The 20,846-nt window shown below is 39.7% G+C and overlaps 1 protein-coding gene and 1 long non-coding RNA gene across 7 annotated transcripts in view; one reads left to right on the top strand and one right to left on the bottom strand.

Annotated features, from left to right (window-relative positions):
- Positions 1–20,846, top strand: part of Cntn3 (contactin 3) — a 260,616-nt gene that overhangs the window by 159,599 nt on the left and 80,171 nt on the right. For 4 of the 6 annotated variants that reach the window (XM_048787016.1, XM_048787015.1, XM_048787013.1 and 1 more), the window contains 6 exons: positions 10,732–10,935; positions 11,992–12,094; positions 12,595–12,779; positions 16,109–16,245; positions 17,163–17,292; positions 18,822–18,972. In XM_048787016.1, the coding sequence (XP_048642973.1) occupies positions 10,732–10,935; positions 11,992–12,094; positions 12,595–12,779; positions 16,109–16,245; positions 17,163–17,292; positions 18,822–18,972 (910 nt within the window). Of the gene's footprint in view, positions 1–10,731; positions 10,936–11,991; positions 12,095–12,594; positions 12,780–16,108; positions 16,246–17,162; positions 17,293–18,821; positions 18,973–20,846 lie in introns of those variants that run through there. The other 2 variants (XM_048787014.1, XM_048787018.1) reach the window with 2 other exon arrangements.
- On the bottom strand, positions 2,117–20,160 carry LOC125611738. Its single transcript, XR_007341978.1, has 2 exons — positions 19,890–20,160; positions 2,117–3,805 (listed from the first exon to the last, which is right to left on the bottom strand). It is a non-coding gene; the product is annotated as an uncharacterized LOC125611738 (long non-coding RNA).

Below are 20,846 nucleotides of genomic sequence, written 5' to 3'. Positions count from 1 at the left end.
TTTTTTTTTTTTTTTTTTTTTTTTTTTTTTTTTTTTTTTTTGCATTAGAGCATGAATCAGAATAGTTTTCTCCTTGAGAATTGAGTAGAAAGGTCACTAATCCATTAGCCAGAAACAGTCGCCTGAGATTTGTGCAATGCAGGACCCAGCATTAGAGAATCCCATGGTTACAATGTTGCCTTATACAGAACCATGTAGTTACAATGTTGCCTGGTCACAGCCCACCTCCAAATGCCACCCATTCTTACTTATATGCCTTTATTGGCTAACACAGCATATTGGTCTGTTACTGAAAATGACATATTAGTAAACTATAAGGGGGAATTTTGATAAATAAGAGATAAGGAAAGCCCTTTTAACTTCAAGAGTAGACAACTACTAGTAGAAATCAATTTTAGATCAGAAAAACATTAAAGAATCTCATGTGATATAAACAGCCATCATTTTCAAGAGGCTCATAAGTAAAAGGTGTAGATAGAATAAAAGAAACATATTATTTTCTAGCTAAGTTTCATCTAACTGTTCCTTGTTCCTGATCAATGCAAATAGTGGAAGAGAGACTGGGTTACTCTCAATTGTTATAAAGTAGCTCTCAGTGGTTATAAAGGAGAATACTCTTTTAAACCAATCCAAATATTTAATTAAGTATGATGGTTCTATTTACAGTTGTCCCTGAACTATAGCAACATTTGTATTTACTAATTGAATTAATTTCTTTCATTTTTCTTTTTTTCCCAAAAAGAAAATAGAAGTTGTGAGTATGCTACAAAGATTCATTCCTTTAGTCATGAATCTTTCGTTGTCCAGAAAATATTCTTTACATTGATTATGGTGTATAATAAAGAGGGAGAGATTAATAAAAAGGCATCTAATGTAAAGTAATAGCAGTATGAAGATTTGATCAATATGCTGGTTGGTCAGTGTGGTAAATAGTTGCAATCAAAGATGAGAATGAGACCATTTCTGGAGACAGAGGTACCTTCCCATGTCCATGGCAGCATCTTTCACAAGGACCAGGATATGGAATCCACCCTTCAACTGGTAGAGGGACCAGAAAATGTGGTATGTATACACAAAGGAATAACATTCTGTCTTTAAGAAGAAGTGAATTCTGTCATTTGCAACTGAATGTTCGGAACTGGAGGACCTTATGCTAAGTGAAATAAACCATGCACAGACAGACAAAGTCTGCATGATCTCAGTAATATGTAGAATCTAAAAAATAGAAATTATAGGAGCAGAGAGTAGAATGGTGGGTTACCACGTGTGAAACAAGGGAATGGGCAGATTGGTCGAAGGGAGAGAAGTTTCATTCCATTAGAGGATTATGATTTTGAGATCTATTGCATTGTTAAAAATAAGGTATCTTACAATTCAGAGTTGCCCAAAGAGTAGATTTTAAATGTTCTCACCATGAAATATTTAGTATATGGTACTTTTACTAATGATAACTATGATACTTATAAATTATGATAAGTATGATAGTGATCTAATAGATACGGTAATCAGCTTGATTTAACCATTTCACATTATATACCTCTATGGAAAATCATGTCATATCTCATTTAAAAATATATAGTTATTGTCAATTAAAATTAAAGAGCTGAAAAGTTCCCATAAGGTTCAAACACAACACAAATAAGACATTTCTGAGAAATTTGAAATTGAGTGGTCACACACATGCACACATATCCTGTTTAACACCAACAGCCTTTTCTTAGGGCTGAATTATTAAAACTGCAGAAAGTGCTGCTGTCATTTGTTTCCCAGACTTTGCAAGGAATTTCTACAGTGCAATGGTGAGATAGATATAGATCTTTCCTTATGTCTCTGCATAGCCGAGACAGTGGAGACCTAGAAACTGTGGGGGCAGCGAACCAATGCGTGTGTAAGAGTACATATTTATTACTTTGCATAAGAAGCAGAGACCTTGAGGTAGCACAAATGCTGATTTTCCAACTCTGTTTTCTACCACTTTCCTCAGAGCCTGTTAAGTGCCTTCTGTATCTGACTTGAACTTGATGCTGTGTGAAATCTCCAGCCTATCCTTTGAGTCCAAAGAAATTAGCATTGACAGAGCCCTCCTAAGTAGGAGGACACACAGGAATTACTTTTGATTATTGATTTATTTGGGTATCACTTTTCCTCATTCCCATGTTTATTTCAGATATTCAGGCTTAATTGCTTGCCCTTTTCTAATCAAATATTAAATAGCCACTATTTCTTAAAAGTCAGGTGCTTTTGCACTGTTTCCATAGTGTAATTGACAATGAAACCATCACCTTTTATTTATCTAGTCATTTGGAAAATTTAGATCAGAAAGATGGAGCTTCCTTTTAAAATGGTGCTAAATTTGCTTTGATGAAAGGTTTGATGTGCAACTGATACCGAGGGCCAGTGCTCCATGTGGGTGTATACATGGGTGTAAGCAAGACAGGAATAAAGCATAAATTTCTCCAACGTCCTAAGGGGTCATTTATTATCCCTGGTAAGAAGACAATGTGGCAGGGTGACTTCATCTTCTGCTAATGACCTCATTTCTATTTACCGCTGAAAATGGACATTTTATTCTGCCTCTAAAAAATCAGCCACACAGCAAGAGAACAGTTCAGCCCCATGACATTTCTTAAAAAGAGTTTAAATTTTCATAAAAGAAAATGAGACCTAATGAGGAATGGACAGTTATTGTGATGCTGTTCCTTTATTCCCTAGTCCTTAATTACTTCAGTTATTTTATTGCACATTTTCCCCATCTACAGGGTTCTTTTGTATCATTTGCAGCCCTCTACAGCCCCTCTCCAGAATTAGCTTGTGAGGGTTGATGTGGGAATTATAGCCCAAAAGTACCACCTCTGGATTCATTAAAGGGTGGGCTTCCTCTCGTTAGCTTGTTCTGAAGAAAATTTCCATTTTGCAAGGGCAGTGTAAATTTTGCATATCATTTTAATAGCAAGGCGGGTCAATCAAATTATAATTGGCTCCAATTAGCACTCCCATGAGCTGTAAGATTCTTTACTTTCTCCTGGACTCTACTTAAAATGAAAATGTTATGTACTGTCACTGAAGTTATAAAAAGTCATCCATTGTTCACTATAAGTACAGAAGAAAGTATAGGTGCCAGCCATACAGCGCTCTAGTGAATATGTGAGATGTGCATACCAACATGCATGTCAGATGGTGCATGCCAGGTGCACCATGTGCCACCGCAGAATGCTTCATTTGAGTGTTCAGGCAGCTATTGGCAACAAAATGTCTAGTCTCCTGCATTGTGTTGGTTTGGAGCTCTCTCAGATTGCTTTAACCCATTTTTCACTGAATCTGAATTCTTTGGAAAAGGTGCGTTTTTATAACAAAGGTGAGGAAGCATAGAAAAAAATACAAAGTGTGTTCTATGTTAAATGCCACTATTATCATTTGGGGTTCTCTTCTGAAGTCCCCTCCCTCTACACAAAGTCCATCTATGTATAGGCTGGGGATTACAGTAATTGCTGGGTCTGTGACCTGAGGGAATTGCCAGGTCTTCATAAAGCATCACAGTAACTCTGTGTCGATCTGGTCAGCTCTCATTTTTCTCTATGAACAATTAAAGTCTCTTCTTTAGCAATTGCTGTATTTCTTTGGCAGCTTGTGGAAGGAACTAAATGCCTTGCAGTGGTTTTGCTTGTCTTCCTCATTTATTTCAAGCCGTTGTTGAACATCATGCTTTGAGAGTCACTGAGTATGGCCCAAACTTCCAACACCTCATCTTGAGATCTCCTTGGAGAAAGAGGGAAGGGTAGGCTCAATCCTACCCATATAACTTGACCTGGTGATTAGAAAAGGAAAGTTAATTTAAAATAAATAAATCCTTTATGAGAAAAAGAATTCATGTATGCACACAAATACATAAAATGGTTATAGATGTGCTCTCTGTGATTCCACACTAACAAATATGGAGGAAAGAGCTTCACTTGATCATCCCAAAGATGCTGCTAGATCCTTATGGGACCAGGAAAGTGATGGAGTCACTTGTTAAGAGCAAAGCCTCCTGCAGGAAGCATTTGAAAGAAAGACAAGGGATGGCGGTGCTTTGAAGAGTCAGAGGAGGGTGGATGAGGCTGGCACCCACAGAAAACACTACAATCCTAAAAGACAAGGGTGGGACTAAAAATGGTGGTAACAGAGTGTGTCAGAATACTGCATCCTCTACTGGACGGGTCTGTGACCCTGTGGAATGGCCCACATGTGCTCAGTAAGGCTGTCACTAAAACAAGAGACAGAGACTGGAGTTGTGGAGTACTCCCATGTCAGGGGACCCGCAGGAGCTCCCTGAGGGAGTCAGGACAACATGATCGCCAACAAAAAGAGCTGGTATGGTAACGGAGGATAGCAAGGACATTGCCAGGCTCTTAACTTGGTCTTTAGATAACACTGACCTGGAGTGGGGTCAGAAAAGTTCTTGAAAGGTCAGATAAATATTGAAAGCTTTACCCACCATGTCGTCCGCGCCGCAGCTGCTCAATTCTGCAGTCACAGCATGCAAGGAGCCACAGGCAGACCAGAGTGACTGAACACATGTGAGTTTGCTTCAAAATGCTTTGTTTACAAAGGAGGCAAGAGTCTAGTCTTGACCCCTGGCCATACCAGTGCACACCAGCCGTGAGGAAGAAGGAAGAAAGGAAATCCGGTTCCTTTCATGGTTCTCTTTATCTTAGCACCCACACAAGTCTGACTTAGAGGCAGTCCAGATCAGAATGGATTTGGTAGATGTTTATAGTCTGAACTAGCAACCCATTCTCTATGGTCATCTTGCCTCCAAAGTAACCATTTATGAAACAGGTTTTGAAAGGACCCCCTGGCATGTTAGCAGGCCAGCTACATTTCACCCTTCAGTATAGACGTCTTCCTGACCACTGGCCATTTGTCCTTCAAACCTTCAGTCATCTCCCATTTTCCATCATGGTGTTTTAGCTTGTTGAATATGTACTGCAATAGACCTTCTGCCCAGGAAGTGTCATCTGTAAGCACTGGAGCAGAATTCTCTTCCCAGCTATGTGAGTGACAAGAATCTTGACATCAGGCAGACTTGTACACACTTTTAAACATGTCTTGTTTTAAAGTAGGTCAGACTTCCCAGTTGGCACCACAGAAGATGGCCCAAGTGACTTTTACAATTTTGCCAAACTGCAATTTTGTTTGACAGAATTTCTTCTAGAAAATGCCTGGGCAAAGGATTAAATCTCCCTCATAATGGAATTTTGTAATGGAACTAGAAATAAACCCTTAAGTGCCAGCAGCATGTGTATTAATATTTCTGCAGGTAAACACTAGAGTGACATATTTCATGTTAAACTGACTGGTTTTATATTTGAGTGACCTGGGTAGGAGTGTGGCCAGAGAACTGAAATCATTCATCACATATTACTTTTACAAAGTAGATTGTCAGTACTTCATTTTCCTAATTTATGACTTTGATCAGTAAATCCTCTTAGCTAATAAAAAATATTTCATATTCCTAATATTCACATAGCATTGTTAATAGAGAGCCCACTGGCCATGTTGTTTTGGCATAATGTGCTTACGATTTACTCAAGAGGTTGTGAAAGGTTCCTAAAGTCTAGCTCATTTGAGTATATAAAATTACCATTTTTATTACAGCTTTTTATTTATCATAGTACATAAAATGATCCTGAAAAACCTCCAAAGAATGCTGAAGTGATATATATTTTCCATTGCAGTATACAATTAACATTTATTGCAAATGCAGATTTTTATGATAAGTAAACTCTGATAGTATTATAACAGATACTTTTTTCTTTATTCAGAATGCAATAAATCACACAGTTCTCAACTGCTTTTAGAGTGAGGCCCTATATATTTTAACATTGTCATGCAGGCAATAAATGAAAAGTTAGTGCAGATCTAAGACATAAAAGTTATGTTTCATTCCATCTCAAAGAGAAAGTCTATAAACAAAAGTAGGTGCTACAAATTTCTGCAGACCTCTCATGACACAAAACCATATTAAATGCAGATTTGATTCTCTTCCATGAGTCTTTAAGGGTCTGAAGTTCTGTAAAAAAAATAATCACTAATTCATTTGGTTTGAGCTGCTGTAGTTTGAGATCTATCTGCCTCTTTTTAAATACTCCGATACTCCCTCCCTGCATTACATTGATCTTGCCTGCTTCTGGGTTGGGCTTTCCCAATACAGGCTTCCTCCAATTTTTTGTCTCTGCTCATTTGTTTTCCTTTGTAACTTTTATCTAGAGCATTTAGCGTGGTATGTCGCACATTATAAATTCTCAATTGTTATTAGCTGGTATCATTTATGTTAGTTTCCTGTCATTACTGTAACCAATTACTGTAAACTTAGTCACTTATAAAAACTCACATTTATTGTGTTACAGTTTTGGAGAACAGAGGTCCAACAGGGGTGAATGGCACTAACATCGAGGTGTCCGGAGGTGGCAGGGCCACTCTCCTTTTGGAGATTTAGACCCTGGTCTTTTCTGGCCTCCATAGGCCACTTTCAGTTTTTCACTCATGGCTTTTCCCATTGTCTTCAATCCCAGGTCACAACACGTGAGATGCCTCTCTGACTCCCTTGCCTACTTCTTTCTGTATATCCTTTTTCCTTTGGCCTTAAATACCCTGCCTTTCTCTTTAAGGACCCTTAGTATCACATTTGACCTTCCAATGAAGTCCAAGACAATCTTCCCATCTCAACCTCCTTATTTTAATTCCATTTGCAATGTCCCTCTTGCCGTGCCAGGTTACAGGTTCCCAGGTTTCAGGGATAGAATGTGGACTTCTGGGGCAGATACTGTGTTTGCCACACCAGCATTAGGCCCAAACTCTCTCTCAAACGTTTACCTCATTGTTCCCAGCACTCCAAGGGCATTTACTTCTGCTTTCCTGCCTCCGTCTCAGATTCGAATTTCAGCATGACCGCTTCTAGCCCCAGTGCTCCTCTCCTCTTCCTGTTTCTGCTGTTTCTTCTCCTGATCTTTCCTGAAAATCACGTTAGTTTTTCTTCATCCCAGCTGAGGATCTTTACTGCCTTGGTTTTCTGAGGCTGTTACAGAGGAAGACCATTTTATTATTCAGCAGCTCTTTCAAGTTATGTGGGAGGTTTGGGGCCTCACCACAGAGGTGAGGGCCCCATAAATGGAGAATTGTTTTGTTCTTCCTGTGGTGGGGCATCCGGACAGGGTCAGTGGATGCTACTGTGGACTGGGATGCCCATGACCCTCCCTTGACTGGAGGGCAGGATCTATCTGTCAGTCAGGTCAGGCTGTGCATATTTGGAGAGCCTGGGGTGCGCACAGGTGATCAATTTGGTGAAAGTGAAGAGAGAAAGTGATCCCTAGGAAAGGAAGTCATTGCAGATGGACGTTTCCTGCAGATCCAAAGGGAGGGACATTCCAAATACAGAAGAGTCTGTGACTCAATTTCAGCAACCTTTATCTCCTCGGTTCCCTAAAAGCAGAAGTCATAATGCAGTTAAAGGATCAGACTTGAAGAAAAAAAAATAAGATACTGGAGAAGTACCTATGAAGGGTGAGGGGGACAGCACAGAAACAGGCTGAGTTCACAGATGCTGGGTTCCCATATCTGTGTACAAAGAAAGAGGAGGAAAGCCTTACAGGAAGAAAGACTGCTGCCCAGCTCCGAGAACACCAAGGCCGTGATGATGGGGTGCTCGAGCCACAGCTGCCAGTTGGAGAAATCCTGTGCCGGTCAGAAAGCTCTGCGCTACCCTGGGGGGCGTGGCCACCCCATACAGGACTGCAGGCAAAGGCTGGGGTCAACTGTGTTCTATGTGGTGGGTTCTCCTAAAATGACACCTGAGTGGAACACCTCTGTCTGCCAGAGTCATCTCCTGGATTTTTTCCATATTTATGTATTTATGCACACTTAGGGAACAACTCAAAATGATTTTAATGTGATTTCTTCATTTTATTTTTCCTAACAACAATTCCTATGTCATATAGACAAAACCATCATAATCTCTATAATAATAGAACACTTTAACAACATTTAAATATTACCAATATTAATTTTAGAATTAAAAGAAAGCCTATAAATATAGTCTTACATATATTGTTTTATGTTGAATATTTTCAGTTAAAATTACATTTGGGTTATTTGTTGCACAAAGCTATTGTCCCTGTATTCTCGTTGCTCTCTGATGTTCTCTTGTATGCATTTACCAGACTGTAGGTTTTCTGATGCAGATTGTGAGTTCTCTCCATCATCTGTTCTCATTTTAATATAAATTAGTTTAATAAGTTGACTTCTTAATCCAAATGCCCAGTAAAAGTGTTGCATGTTGGGGAGCCGTAGAAGTTTCTGGCTGTCTCAGGAAAGAGAGAGGGCGGCCATATTGATTTCACATACAGAACACTTTGGAAAGAAGAGCACATTCCTTTGCCTCCCTTCAAGCATGGTGAGGCTGTGGGCATTGGGGATGTTACATAGGTCTGGATACTGAGAGCAGCAAAAAGACCCCAGAGGGCTATAGATAACAATAGCTGCTAGTTTTAACAGTTACAGAATAAATTCAGCCCACTCTATCAGCATTATTTGTCTTTATAGTTCATTCAGTACTGTTGTAACGGTGGTTAAATAGGAATCAGTTTAGGCATGAGAGTAACTGCTGGGTGGAGACTCGCGACACATTTTATTTTCATACAACTCAGTAGACAACTTCATATTTCACAACCTAGTGCCTGACTCATTAGACCTTCATGAAACATGCTTTACTAACATGACTGAAAAATCAGTTCAACCTTAAAACTAGATTTCTGAGCGTTCCTTTCGCGGCTCATTGGCTGATCTTGGGAGACACTGAGCATTTATGTTTGCCTTGGGAGTGGAAGTCAGTCGTCAGTCTTCATTTCCAAGTTCTTGGCAAGCTTTCTCCATTTTGGCCTTTCACATGCCCTAGGCTGTACCTGCAGTGCTTTTATTCCTTTTTTGCTGAGAGTTCTCTTGTCCTTCCAGGTTTGTTCTTTATTCATGCAAGACTGTCACCTGTCACTCCGCTTCAACTTATTCTAGTTCTCCTCCAAATCGCACACATTGGCCCAGTCTGATCTGTATAATGGTTTCCTGTCCCTAACCCTACCACATTCAAAGATCTGTAACCATTGAAATGATACATTAAATGCCTTTGAACTTGTCACTTATTAGTTATTTTTATTTGTACCTATTTTCCAAAAGTTATTTCAAGAAAACATTACATTATTTAACCAATACGGTAAGGTCAATACAACTGTAAAAAAAAAAAAAAAAAAAAATTGAGCAGAGAAGTAGGAGTCCAGGAGCCATCCACAGCTACTGTGCTTCAATACCCACTGGCATCTGAACGATCTCAGCCAACTAGAACCAAGCAGCATGGTATTATTTAGCACCTGTTATTGCAGAGAACAAGAGCTCTTCAGCATAAAGTTGCTTTTCATAGGCCCTGAAGTTCATGGAAACACTCATAGCAGACTTTACTTGCATAGTCAGTAGCATGAATTCATCCTTAATTAACAAGTGTTGATCAAGGACTTATTAAATGCCTTTGGATGCTTCAAAAACTTGGAAATGAAGCCTGATGACTGACTTCCACTCCTAATTTGAGGAGAAAGAGGAACAGTTGGAGTAAAATTAGCATTACTTGTTTATCACATGATAGGAAGACAGATAAGTAAATAGATCATGACTTCTCCGGTGATAAATGCATTCCCTGAAAGATACCTTGGGTTGCCCTATGTAGGAGCCCAACTGAGATAAGGACCTTTAAGGAAATCTTCCTTGAGGAGTTGATTCCTGATGTTGGAGAGAAATTTTTGCAGACCCTGTGGAAGTCAGCAGAATGTGGTTTGGTGTTTGTTAATCAGGTGTCTGTCTCTGTGATCAAAATATCTGACAAGAACAACTTAGAGGAGGGAAAGTTAATTTTGACTCACAGTTCTAGAGGCTGCTCTGAGCCTGAGATGGGCAGAACTTGGTGGAGAGGTACTTCTTCTTTCATGGTAGCCAGGAAGCTGAGAGAAGGCAGGGGGAAGCTACTGCAAAGAAGATATACTCTTCCACAGCATACCCCCAGCGACTCACCTCCTCTAGCCCTGCCCCACCTGCCTAGTGACCACCCAGTCAGTCCATCAAAAGTAAGATGGATGGTTAAGGTTGCAGTTCTGACAATCTAGTCATTTTACCTCTGAATATTTCTGCATTAAGTTAGGAGCTTTGGGAGGGCACTGCACATCCAAACAATAACAATGTTGAAAGTGAAGGAAACAAAAAGAGAGGATTTGAGAGGCTTTGAGCAAGGACTTGGCCCTGAAGGGACTCCTACTGAGGTTAAGCACTTATGCATTATTCCCAAGAAGATAGAAAGTTGTGCAAAGATTGATGTCAGAATTGCCTTGATTCTGTTGGTAATTTTGAAATAGCATAGAATGCACAGTACAGAAGTACAGGCTAAAAGGGAGGAAGACCTAGGCCAGAGGCTGGTTAGGAGGCCTGTGGAGTAGAGGTGGTGCTGAGAGCAATATCATGGCTCCCAGAGGATGCTGATCAATTGTTTCCATCATAGCAGAGAAGGAATGCAGAATCATTTCATCTCTTTCTCTTCTGGAACCACAGCAAAACCACCCAGCATGCCTTTGAAGGAAGGTAATTGTGTATATTTCAGGTCTCCTGTGAGAAACTGACTTTAATCATGGAATTTATTTCTCTCTCCCCAACTTTTGTTAGAACTATCCTATGCTTGGATCTTCAATGAATATCCATCATTTGTTGAAGAAGATAGTCGGAGATTTGTCTCTCAAGAGACAGGGCACCTCTACATTGCCAAGGTGGAGCCATCTGATGTGGGGAATTACACCTGCGTAGTGACAAATATGGTGACACATGCCAGAGTGCTGGGCTCCCCGACTCCTCTGATGCTGCGCTCTGATGGTAGGAAATGTTTCAGTGTCCTCTGACTGCAAATAGGGTCCTGACTACAGGCAGAAGCAAGCTAGGAAAAGTGAGAACTATATCTGGAAAAATTATCACTCAGAAGGGGCAAAGATTATTGATGAGTAGGTGACAGAAATAATTACATAAACCCTAGGTCCTTTACATAATCCTTACTCAGGACCTCCTCCATAGCTTTCATAGACCACTGCCAAATGGAACAGGGGTTCCTCATTTAAAGATCATGAAGAATTTCAAGATGGCAGCAGGGGAGCATTGAAGCAGGCCTGAGGACCCAGAGCTGGGACCCAGGTTTTGTTCCCATCAAGCCCAGGAAGTCACCTGCTCTGACTTGCCTGCTGGAGGTTCCTAAAACGCTGAGTATTTTGTTAGAGATTAAAAGGCGTCACTGAAAAACAAAATTAAAAATCTGCTTCATCAACACCTCCATGGCTGCTGTTTTAAGAGTCTGTGAGCAGCAGTGGGAGCAGATTTGCTGCCCCTTAGCTAGGGACCCATTTTAACTAAGTCACATCTAATAGGGCACAATGCCAGAACACACAGTATGGAAACACCTTCCAGGCCCTTAAAATTGAGTTTGACCTCTCCTGTTTATTAAGTCACTAGTTCTTGACTCCAGGGAGCCATTTAATAAGTTTATGGTTGGTGTCTATGCTACTGGGGTACCATGAAGTAAATTTTCCACTATAATTTTTGTTCCTTAGGAAGTTTCAGGAAGTCTCAATGCATTCATTGTTTATTTCAGTTTGACTACAAATGTCCACATTGAATACAGAGTGACAGAAGCCTCCCATTTTCTACAGTATAAAATGCACAGTGTTCCCTGTAATGAGACAACTTGTAAATACTTATGAATCTGAGAATTCCAAGTTCTTAAGTGCTTATTAATGTTGCATGTTTGAGCCAGGTTAGCACCAGTGAGTAACTTAAATCACCGCAAAAAGCCAGTTCCCCATGGAGCAAAATAAAGTTTTATTTAAGAAAACAAGGCAATTTCAAAGGCAGCACTATCAACTTAATATTCTGGATTCACAGGTGTGATGGGTGAATACGAGCCCAAAATTGAAGTTCAGTTTCCAGAAACTCTCCCGGCAGCTAAAGGTTCAACTGTGAAATTGGAATGTTTTGCCCTTGGAAAGTAAGTTTTGTTATGTTCCTTCTGTGCCACTGGGTTGCTGTAGGAGATTGGGGTGGATTGTGACAGGCTCCCCTTTACTTCTAAAATTTACTTACATTTAGAAGGAAGGAAATAATGCAGGAAAAAATATGCATATATAGTATACATATATAATGTAATTTGAAATTTTCAAGATAATTTGGAGGAAAATTACCATGTCTGCCTAATTTCATGAACTAAAATGGTGTTCTTTCTCGTGTCCATTTGTTGTATTATATATTTTAGGCTTCATTTTTTGTTTTTTCCTGTAAATCATGAATTTAGTCAAGAAAAATGCAGTTTATTTTTGTTAAAATATCAACTTCAAGGGTTAAATCTTTTGGCCTCATGTGTGTAAGTGAAAACTGGAATGTTATACATTTGAAACCCACCACTTTGGATCTATCTTAACCAAAGCTTTCTTTTTTCAAGTCCAAAAGGCTTCCAGACAATAGGAAACCAATTGATGATTTTCTTCTTAGCCCTGTACCCCAGATTAACTGGAGAAGAAGTGATGGGATGCCTTTCCCCAGCAAAATCAAATTGAGGAAGTTCAATGGTTTGCTTGAAATCCCTACCTTCCAGCAGGAAGATGCAGGCTCCTATGAATGCATCGCTGAGAATTCACGAGGAAAGAATGTGGCCAGAGGGCGTCTCACCTACTATGGTGAGCATCCCTGGCTTGGGCAAATTGGATTTGCAAATTGTGGGGAGATTGTAGCAGAATCTCCATTTTTAACTTGTTCTGCATTTTATTCTTTCTTATTCTGCTCAGTGAGGATGGACATCTGTCATGGCAGGAAAGAATTAAAAAGAAATAAAAATATGCAATAGGTTGGATATTTATTCCCTTTGCATTTTAAAATAATTCATATGGTAATGAAGTATTTTATACTTTTTTAAGAATGACCTTTCATACCCTTAATACATTAGAGAGAGATCTCCTTTCTGTCTGCTCTCTTCTCTATGAAAGGAGGTTTTATATCTTTCTTTCTTGTCTTTTTCTAAGCAGAAAAAATTGCCTACTGGGAAGAATTACAATTACTGTATCAGAGAATCCAAATAAACTCAGAATCTTGTTGAGTTTATCAGTATTATTTGGTCCTGTACAATAATGTATTTGTACTCTATTTGCTGCCTTTAATTTGTAATCACATTTATTTGATGTACTGTTCAATTTGGATAAGGAAAGAATAATAATGTTACCCTTATTTGGAGTCTCTTTGGAGGAAAATTAGATTGTCTTTTTCTTTTCAAAATTCATTTCCAATTTCCTTTTGTTTAAAAAAAAATACAAGCCCCTTGGTTTTGATGAAAATATGATTTAGAAAGTATAAATACATGATTTTACAAATTGCATCTGTAAAATACGTATAAATGTAAGCTCATTGAATACGAATTTGCAATTTAATCATTAGAGACATTGTAAAAACTAGTGCGCATTCACCAATTTTGTGAAAGGTAAATTGCATTATGGTCTATTTGTTTTGGAAACTGAGAACTGAAGCAGTGTGCAGTGCCCACCTGGTTAGCACGCGGGGATGTTACAGGGACGAGCGGGGTACACAGACAGTTACTGAAATGGTAGGGCTTCTCAGGTCCCCATCAAAAATCTGAAGTCTGTGAAAGCAACAGCTCTGACGAGATCCATACTTGTTATGTTGCCTTGAGCTTTTATGATCTGTCAGAGATGAAACTCAGACCTGAACTAGTAGCGCAAGTCCTTCTGTCTTGTGAGTGTCTCTTCTTTGACACAAGGAGTTGGGTATGGAGGGAAGCATCTCAGGTGTCCAGGTCTCAGTTGGTGGGACAATGTGGAAATGGTGGAGGTGGTAAGGAGAAGATGAGCACTTAACTTACATGGCTGTACAGCTCAAAAGCCCCCACAAAGGAAGTCACCTTTGTTCCTACGTAGGCTAGTGTCTTTTTTTGCTCCCTCCCAGGAAAAGAAGTGACCGTGGAGAGAGTGCACAGCAAAGTCCAGCTGTCTTCGTGTTTCAGCAGTGTCTTTACCCCTCTGTAGCAGAATCCCTGCCTCAATCATAAAGCACTATATGTCTCAGATGACGGGAAACAGGAATTTGTCATCAGACTGTGGCTCAGTCTCTTATTTTTACTTCTCTTTCCTCATTTGTCCTTTTCCTTTTTCCACAAGTTGGCATCTGCTATAATCCAAAATGGCCACCAACAGTGAGGAGCAGACCAGTGGCGGGAGGGATGAGGTGTCTAGCCACCTGCTCCTCAGATCCCTTTGGCTGCATGTTTACCCATAAAACAATCACTGTAAGGGAAACTGAATTAGACGATGTAAGATCCTCCTTCTGGAACACAGTGAAAGGTGGAGTTTCCTTGGGGTTTATGGGAAAGGTGAAGCAGAGAGAGAATGAAAACACGAGGTTATTTTAGAAATAAGAAAAAGAAGAAAATAATGCACAATAGAAAACCAATAGCATCTGCTGTACTTTATAAAGAAGGTAGACTCTTGCTTTAGTCTGTTTTATAGATAATGTGATATGTACCTAAGAAATAAATCAGAAATTAAAGACAGAGAGAGTTTCATGGAAGTTTCCATTTTAGAAGACTAAGATTGTGCATTCAATAAATGCCATGTAGTTCTCTGTCTGTTCTAATATTTCATGTAAAACGTGGTCTGATAAAATATTTGGATCTCATGTGATGGATAAAGGAGGAAACTGTGATTAATGTGACAGTTATAATCCTACGGTTGGCTTGGTCCAGCAAATGATCCTCCCATTTGGAGAAGAAGAATACTAATATGGACATTGCTTGGAAATTTTTGCTGGAAACTCAAATCTCCGTCAAAATCTTACCCCTGAGTTTATTTGAGATCTCATTCCATTTCAGCATGGTAATTCCTGAAAAAGGAAAACGTGTTGTAATATAAAGTGGAGAGCAGTGATTTTGGACTGAACTATACTTCATATTGGGCAAGTAGTTTTATATAAAACAGATAAAAAACAAAAACAAAACAACAAAAAATAAACAAGGAAAAACTTAGGGCAGTACATTTTTAGTAAAAGCTAAATAGCCCTAGTTTCATTTCAATTTCATTTACAAAAAAAGCAATTTTATGAGATAGAAATGGAGAGACAAATCTTCCCATGGTCGCAATTAAATAGAAATAGATAAACTGTTCCTCCATATGGGGAATGCAAATACGACTCCACAGTACACATCGCATGCATAATGCAAAGTGAAACCAGTAAGACATCTCACCTCCCAGTTTGGGATCGAGATTGCAAGCTGAGACTTGGCGGAATACACTGTGTATATCGAGTGGCTTCCATGGCAAGTGGCACATTGCTTTCATCTGTAAAAAGTATTTCCAAATACCTTGTAAAACATAAATGGAAATGATTAATCTACTCGATCCAACTGATTTGCATACATAATTTAAAGTTGCATCAGTTTCTTCTCTTTCCGGTAAAAATATCACATGATTCAAGTGAAACCAATTTATCCATCTTTTGCTGTTTCATTTTAATTCACTCAGAGGTTCCTAAGATGTTCACTGGTTTGTATTTAATTATGAGTTATTTCTAACTTGATGGAAATTGTTTTACTCAGTTATAGAAATTTCTTTCCTATGAAAATTAATATTTAGTTCCTAATGAAGACCAGCATTTTACCGTCAATCACTTATTAAGTTGTCATTACTTGTGATCTCATGATTCAGAAATACACTTAAAAAAATCAACTTTGTGTACCTGCATTATTCTCTATTAATAGAAACCTGAAGAATATCATACAGATCGCAGAGTTTGGAAAACTGAATTAGAAGCTTAATGAATTTGGCTTAAGGAATGAAAGATTGCAGCATCCATCTTCAAATTTTATACGTCCACTCAGTAGATACTTAGTGTATTAAATATGATTCTGTCTTCCTGGTCACTTTAATCTGTTACCTGGAGCCTAATATTCATTTATATTTACCTGGATAAGGCTTTTATTTTTTATTTGCTGTTTGCTTTACAGCAAAGCCTCATTTGGTTCAGCTCATAAAAGACGTGGAAATGGCTGTGGAGGAGAGTCTTTATTGGGAATGTCGGGCAAGTGGAAAGCCCAAGCCCTCCTACCGGTGGTTGAAGAATGGAGATGCCCTGGTTCTTGAGGTAAGACAGCCTGCCTGTCAATCTGCCCTCAGCCTGCTCTGTGTTACCTGAATGCTTTCTCTAGTTCCCACTACCAAAAGTGACTGGTGGTTTTCACTCTTTTCCTTTGTATCTCAGGAGTGGAATGAATGGAGAATAATAACCCAGTCAAGTACCCAGTCTGCCAATGAGAAGATATTTGCAACTTTGCATATTTTCATTGGCTAAGGGTGATTTGTGGTTTCGTGAACTTAGTCTATAAAATAATACACTATGCTTTTGGTATTGAAATCAGAGAAGGTCTTCCTTTAATCAAATATAGAAAGTTTTTCTGTTTTTCAACTTGTATGGCCTCTGGAGAATAATTGTATCTATTACTCGGTTGCCCTGTTACCCGAGCACTGATTTTCTGATTCACCTTCGATCTCTAGCTATGTAATCTTGGCTCTTTTTTTTTTTTTTTTTTTAACTAAGCCAATTATGTTCCTTTGCATTTCTAGACATAATTATCCATACTTCTTTAAAAAACCCTGGTAAATATGTGTGTTTTCAAGAACACTTTTTATACAATAAATTTATAATTTTCCAACTCACACGGTTTTTAAAAAACTGTGGTGAAAATCTTTTCAGTTGATACAATGGAACATCCTTTAATGTCTGAAACTTTAACATGGGTTAAAAATAAAAGGACTTCCATATTTTACTTCTGGCTTTATTATTTATTTTACTAATGTACTTTGGGGCTGTATGATGCTTATTCATATTTCCAGTGTGTCTCTCAACTTTCAAAGAAGGAAAAGGTTCAATTTCAGGTGAGCCCGCTTAATACACTGAGGAAAAGGTAGACATGTTGTGTCTGATTGAAATGGTAGTGAGTAGTGCTCATTTTTTTCTTCTAAAATTTTGCTCATGCGCAAGACATTTTTGTTATTGTCTAGGAGAGAATACAGATAGAAAACGGTGCCCTTACAATATCAAACTTAAATGTGACTGATTCTGGCATGTTCCAGTGTATCGCAGAAAACAAACATGGCCTCGTCTATTCCAGTGCTGAACTCAAGGTTGTCGGTAAGACCAATTTTCTCTGCTCTTCATTGTTCTTGAATCCTCCCTTCTTGTCAGAAACTGAAATATGTGCTTTACATATTGGATTCCTGCATCTAGTAACACTTAGAGTGTCAAACACGATTATTCAGGGTTTCTAACCAAAGCATGCATTTGAATGATTTCTAAGGAAAAGTAGTGATGAGGGACAAAATTAGAAACCAAAAGTTGAAGTAAATCCACAGAAGGAAGAAAGTGTTGGCCTGACCCATCTCTGTCCAGCTCCAGGTTTATGGTGAAGAAATGCTTCTTAACGCAAAAGTGATCTGGGCCTTTCCTGCTGATGGGCCATCAAAGCAAATACCGAAATTGGAATCAATACCATTTGAATGCAAAGGGGTTGCTTTTGTCTTTATTCTCGTCCAATACTGGACATACTGAAGCCTTAATTAGCCAAGGTTTCACTAACTGAATTATGAATTCTTTTCTTCTTGTTGCACAAGATATAAGAGGAGAAATGATATGTTTTATCATGTTTAGGACAGTTTTCCCAAAGGACACTTACATTGCAAATGATGGAAAATTCAACATTTTATCCTGTTATGGCATAGCATAAAATAGGCAAGGAAAGAAGGAAGGGAGGTAGAGGGAGGGAATGAAAGGGGGAGGAAGGAAGGAGTTCATCAGTCTATGCAATTTAAATGGAGACTGCAAATTTCAGCCTAACTTGATCTAGGGTGCAAATATCATCACGGGTATTAGGTTCCATGTGAAGTTTCCCAAGAAATTGAGTTTATTATCATAGTCAATCCATGGGGAAAAAAAATGATGGCTTTCTTAATAGCTTAAGCTCAAGCCATAGCCCTGAGGTCAGTGGCCTCAGGTAGCCTGATTTGAGTCATTATGCATCTATCTGCTTATCACTGACCAATCCTTATGGCCAGAGGGCAATAAGGCCCTGATGGGGTAGCTCATTGACTTTCAACAGAACACAGTCTTGCTCCAAAGTATATTTGGAAATGCCTGGAGATAGTATTGGTGGTTGTAAGTAGGGGGAGGGATGGGGCCCTTGTGTGATATTAGCATTTGGTGGACGGAGGACAGAGAGGCTGCCAGCACTTGTACAGTGCACAAGACTGCCTCTGCACAAATGGTTATCCAAGTGCTGTGCTCTGGAAGTCAGCAGAGATAAGTCCTAACCCCGTCTTCATGGGATGAGCTTTTAAAAGTTTTCTGTACTAAGTGATCTCCTTTAGTTCAGTGAGCTATTTTAAAGCCTTTACAGTCAACATTAAAAATTCCTACATAAAGTAATTGTTTCAAGATTTAGGGCCTGCCCCAAACACCATAGCACACATTTCTTTTTTAACAGTGAAACCCCGTGAGTGGTGCACCATAAATCAAATAAATCTGGTGCCAACATCATGCCTGTCACGTTAAATCTAAACACGGCTGTACTGTCAACCTTTCAGATTTACAGGAAGTTAAAAACATGATCCAGTGCTCATTAAATCGATGATCTCTCATTCTCTCTCTTCTTTCATTCTTTTCAGCCTCTGCTCCGGATTTTTCAAAGAATCCCATGAAGAAGTTGGTTCAGGCCCAGGTGGGCAGTCTGGTGAGCCTGGACTGTAAACCCAGGGCCTCCCCCAGGGCGCTATCTTTCTGGAAGAAGGGGGACACAGTGGTGCAAGAGCAAGAAAGGTATTCTCTTGTCCACACAAGTGGCCACTGACTTCCTTTTCATATTCCGTAAGGTCACAGCAGGTCTTCCACATGAGCCTCAGTACTGTAGCATCTCAGTGGGCCAGGAGGTGTTCAAGAATCAGCACAGTGGTAGTTTTGTTCTCTGATACTCTCATGGTGACAGTCTCATGTTGGTGGAGTCTAAAAACAGACAACCCCTCATCTAATTTCTACCCATATAGAAGGCTGTCTTGTAGCAAGGGGTTTCTTCCCCAGTCCTCTGGGGAGAACCAACCAGAACGGTAAAGGAGTGCCAGCCCCAGAAGCAAGGCAGCATCATGCAGAACAAACAGCAGATGAAAACACAATAGCCTGTGCAGAGATCTATACACACACACACACACACACACACACACACACACACGCTGCTGGCCCCTGTGCTGAATCATACACAACACAGGTGTTTCCTTTCAGCCAAGGCTTACTGGTTTGTATAATAGCATTGAAATGAAGAGGTAGAATGAGCTGAGTTAAAAGCACAATTCAAGAGCCCCAGGGCTGGCCTCGCATTTTCCTTCTGCCTTTTACTAGCTCAGTGAAGTGACCCCATCTTTCTGGGCCTCATTTGTTAGTGGAAATGATGACAGTTTATGCCTCATGTTGAGAAGATTATATGGACAAACTGCATAAATATTCATAAAGCACTGAGATCAATCCCTGGCAGAGAATAAGCATATGTCCTAGCCATTATTACTATTTATTAAGTACTTACTATCTGCCAGATACTGTGCTTCCAGCTTGCGATAGCACAATAACAACCCCGAAAGACCCGTGTCCATAGGTTGAAACCACGTGGCTATGTTACAGCAAGTGGTAAAAGGTAAGCTTTCAGATAGAAAGATTAACTTGAGTTAGTTGTATGGGTCCAAACTCACCTGAGTCCTTAAAGGAGGAAGAGGAGGACAGAAGGATGGCCAAGGAGATGTAATGTTCAAAGATGTGATGATCCCAGACAGATGGGAGGTACAAGAAGGATCGTCATGCGTGTGGCTGGATTGTAGGTTGTAGTAGGCACCACTGGCATAGGAACAGGGCATTGGCTTCATGACCTCCGGGGACTGAATTCTACCAACAGTCCCACGGAGCACAGAAGTTTCTAGAGCCTTGGGAAGGAGCTAGGCTCTGCTAACACCTTGATATTGGCTCACTGAGAACTAGACTGGACTTCTGACCTCCAGAACATTTGAGAATACATTTGCCTGAGTGTAGGCCCCAGAGTTTTCGGTAAATCATTACACCAGCAACAGGAAGCTGAGCACACAAATTATCTCCTTGAAACATTTCTGCAGCTAAGGAGAAAACCAGAACTTAGAGGGATTGTGTGATTTGCTAAAGTGATTCTTTAGTCTTCTCTGATTGACAGTCTGGGCCTTTTTGACTCTAGGGTGAAACCACTGAGCCTTTTTAGCCTCACTGTTTGTACAGGATTCCAGGATCTTATAGGTGATCTCAAGTGCTGAAGCAACTCCCAGTGATTACTTTTGAAAATGAGAAGAAAAAAAAAAAACATGCAATAAAACCTTAGGACAACATACTCAGATCCCTTTTCTAAAATTGCAAAGTCCTTTTGCAGGCAACTCAGTTGAACTGCTTGTAGATTATGGGCCCAGAGAGATTTTCCTGAGTCAGTACCCCACAGCATGTGCAATGCCACCATTCCTTGACAGCAGACAGCATCCTTAAAAGGCAAGCACAGGGGGACCAGGCAAAACTGGGACCCAAGTGGGTAGACCCAGTCCAGCCCAGTGCTGTGCCACACAGAAGAGATTGCTAGAACAGGAAGCTAATTAGTGATTTGGAGTTTGATTTTGTAAACTGGTTTCAGTAGGACA

This window comes from Marmota marmota, unplaced genomic scaffold (genome assembly GCF_001458135.2).
Source record: "Marmota marmota marmota unplaced genomic scaffold, marMar, whole genome shotgun sequence".
Classification (NCBI taxonomy): domain Eukaryota; kingdom Metazoa; phylum Chordata; class Mammalia; order Rodentia; family Sciuridae; genus Marmota; species Marmota marmota.
This window is presented reverse-complemented; position numbering and strand designations above follow the sequence as displayed.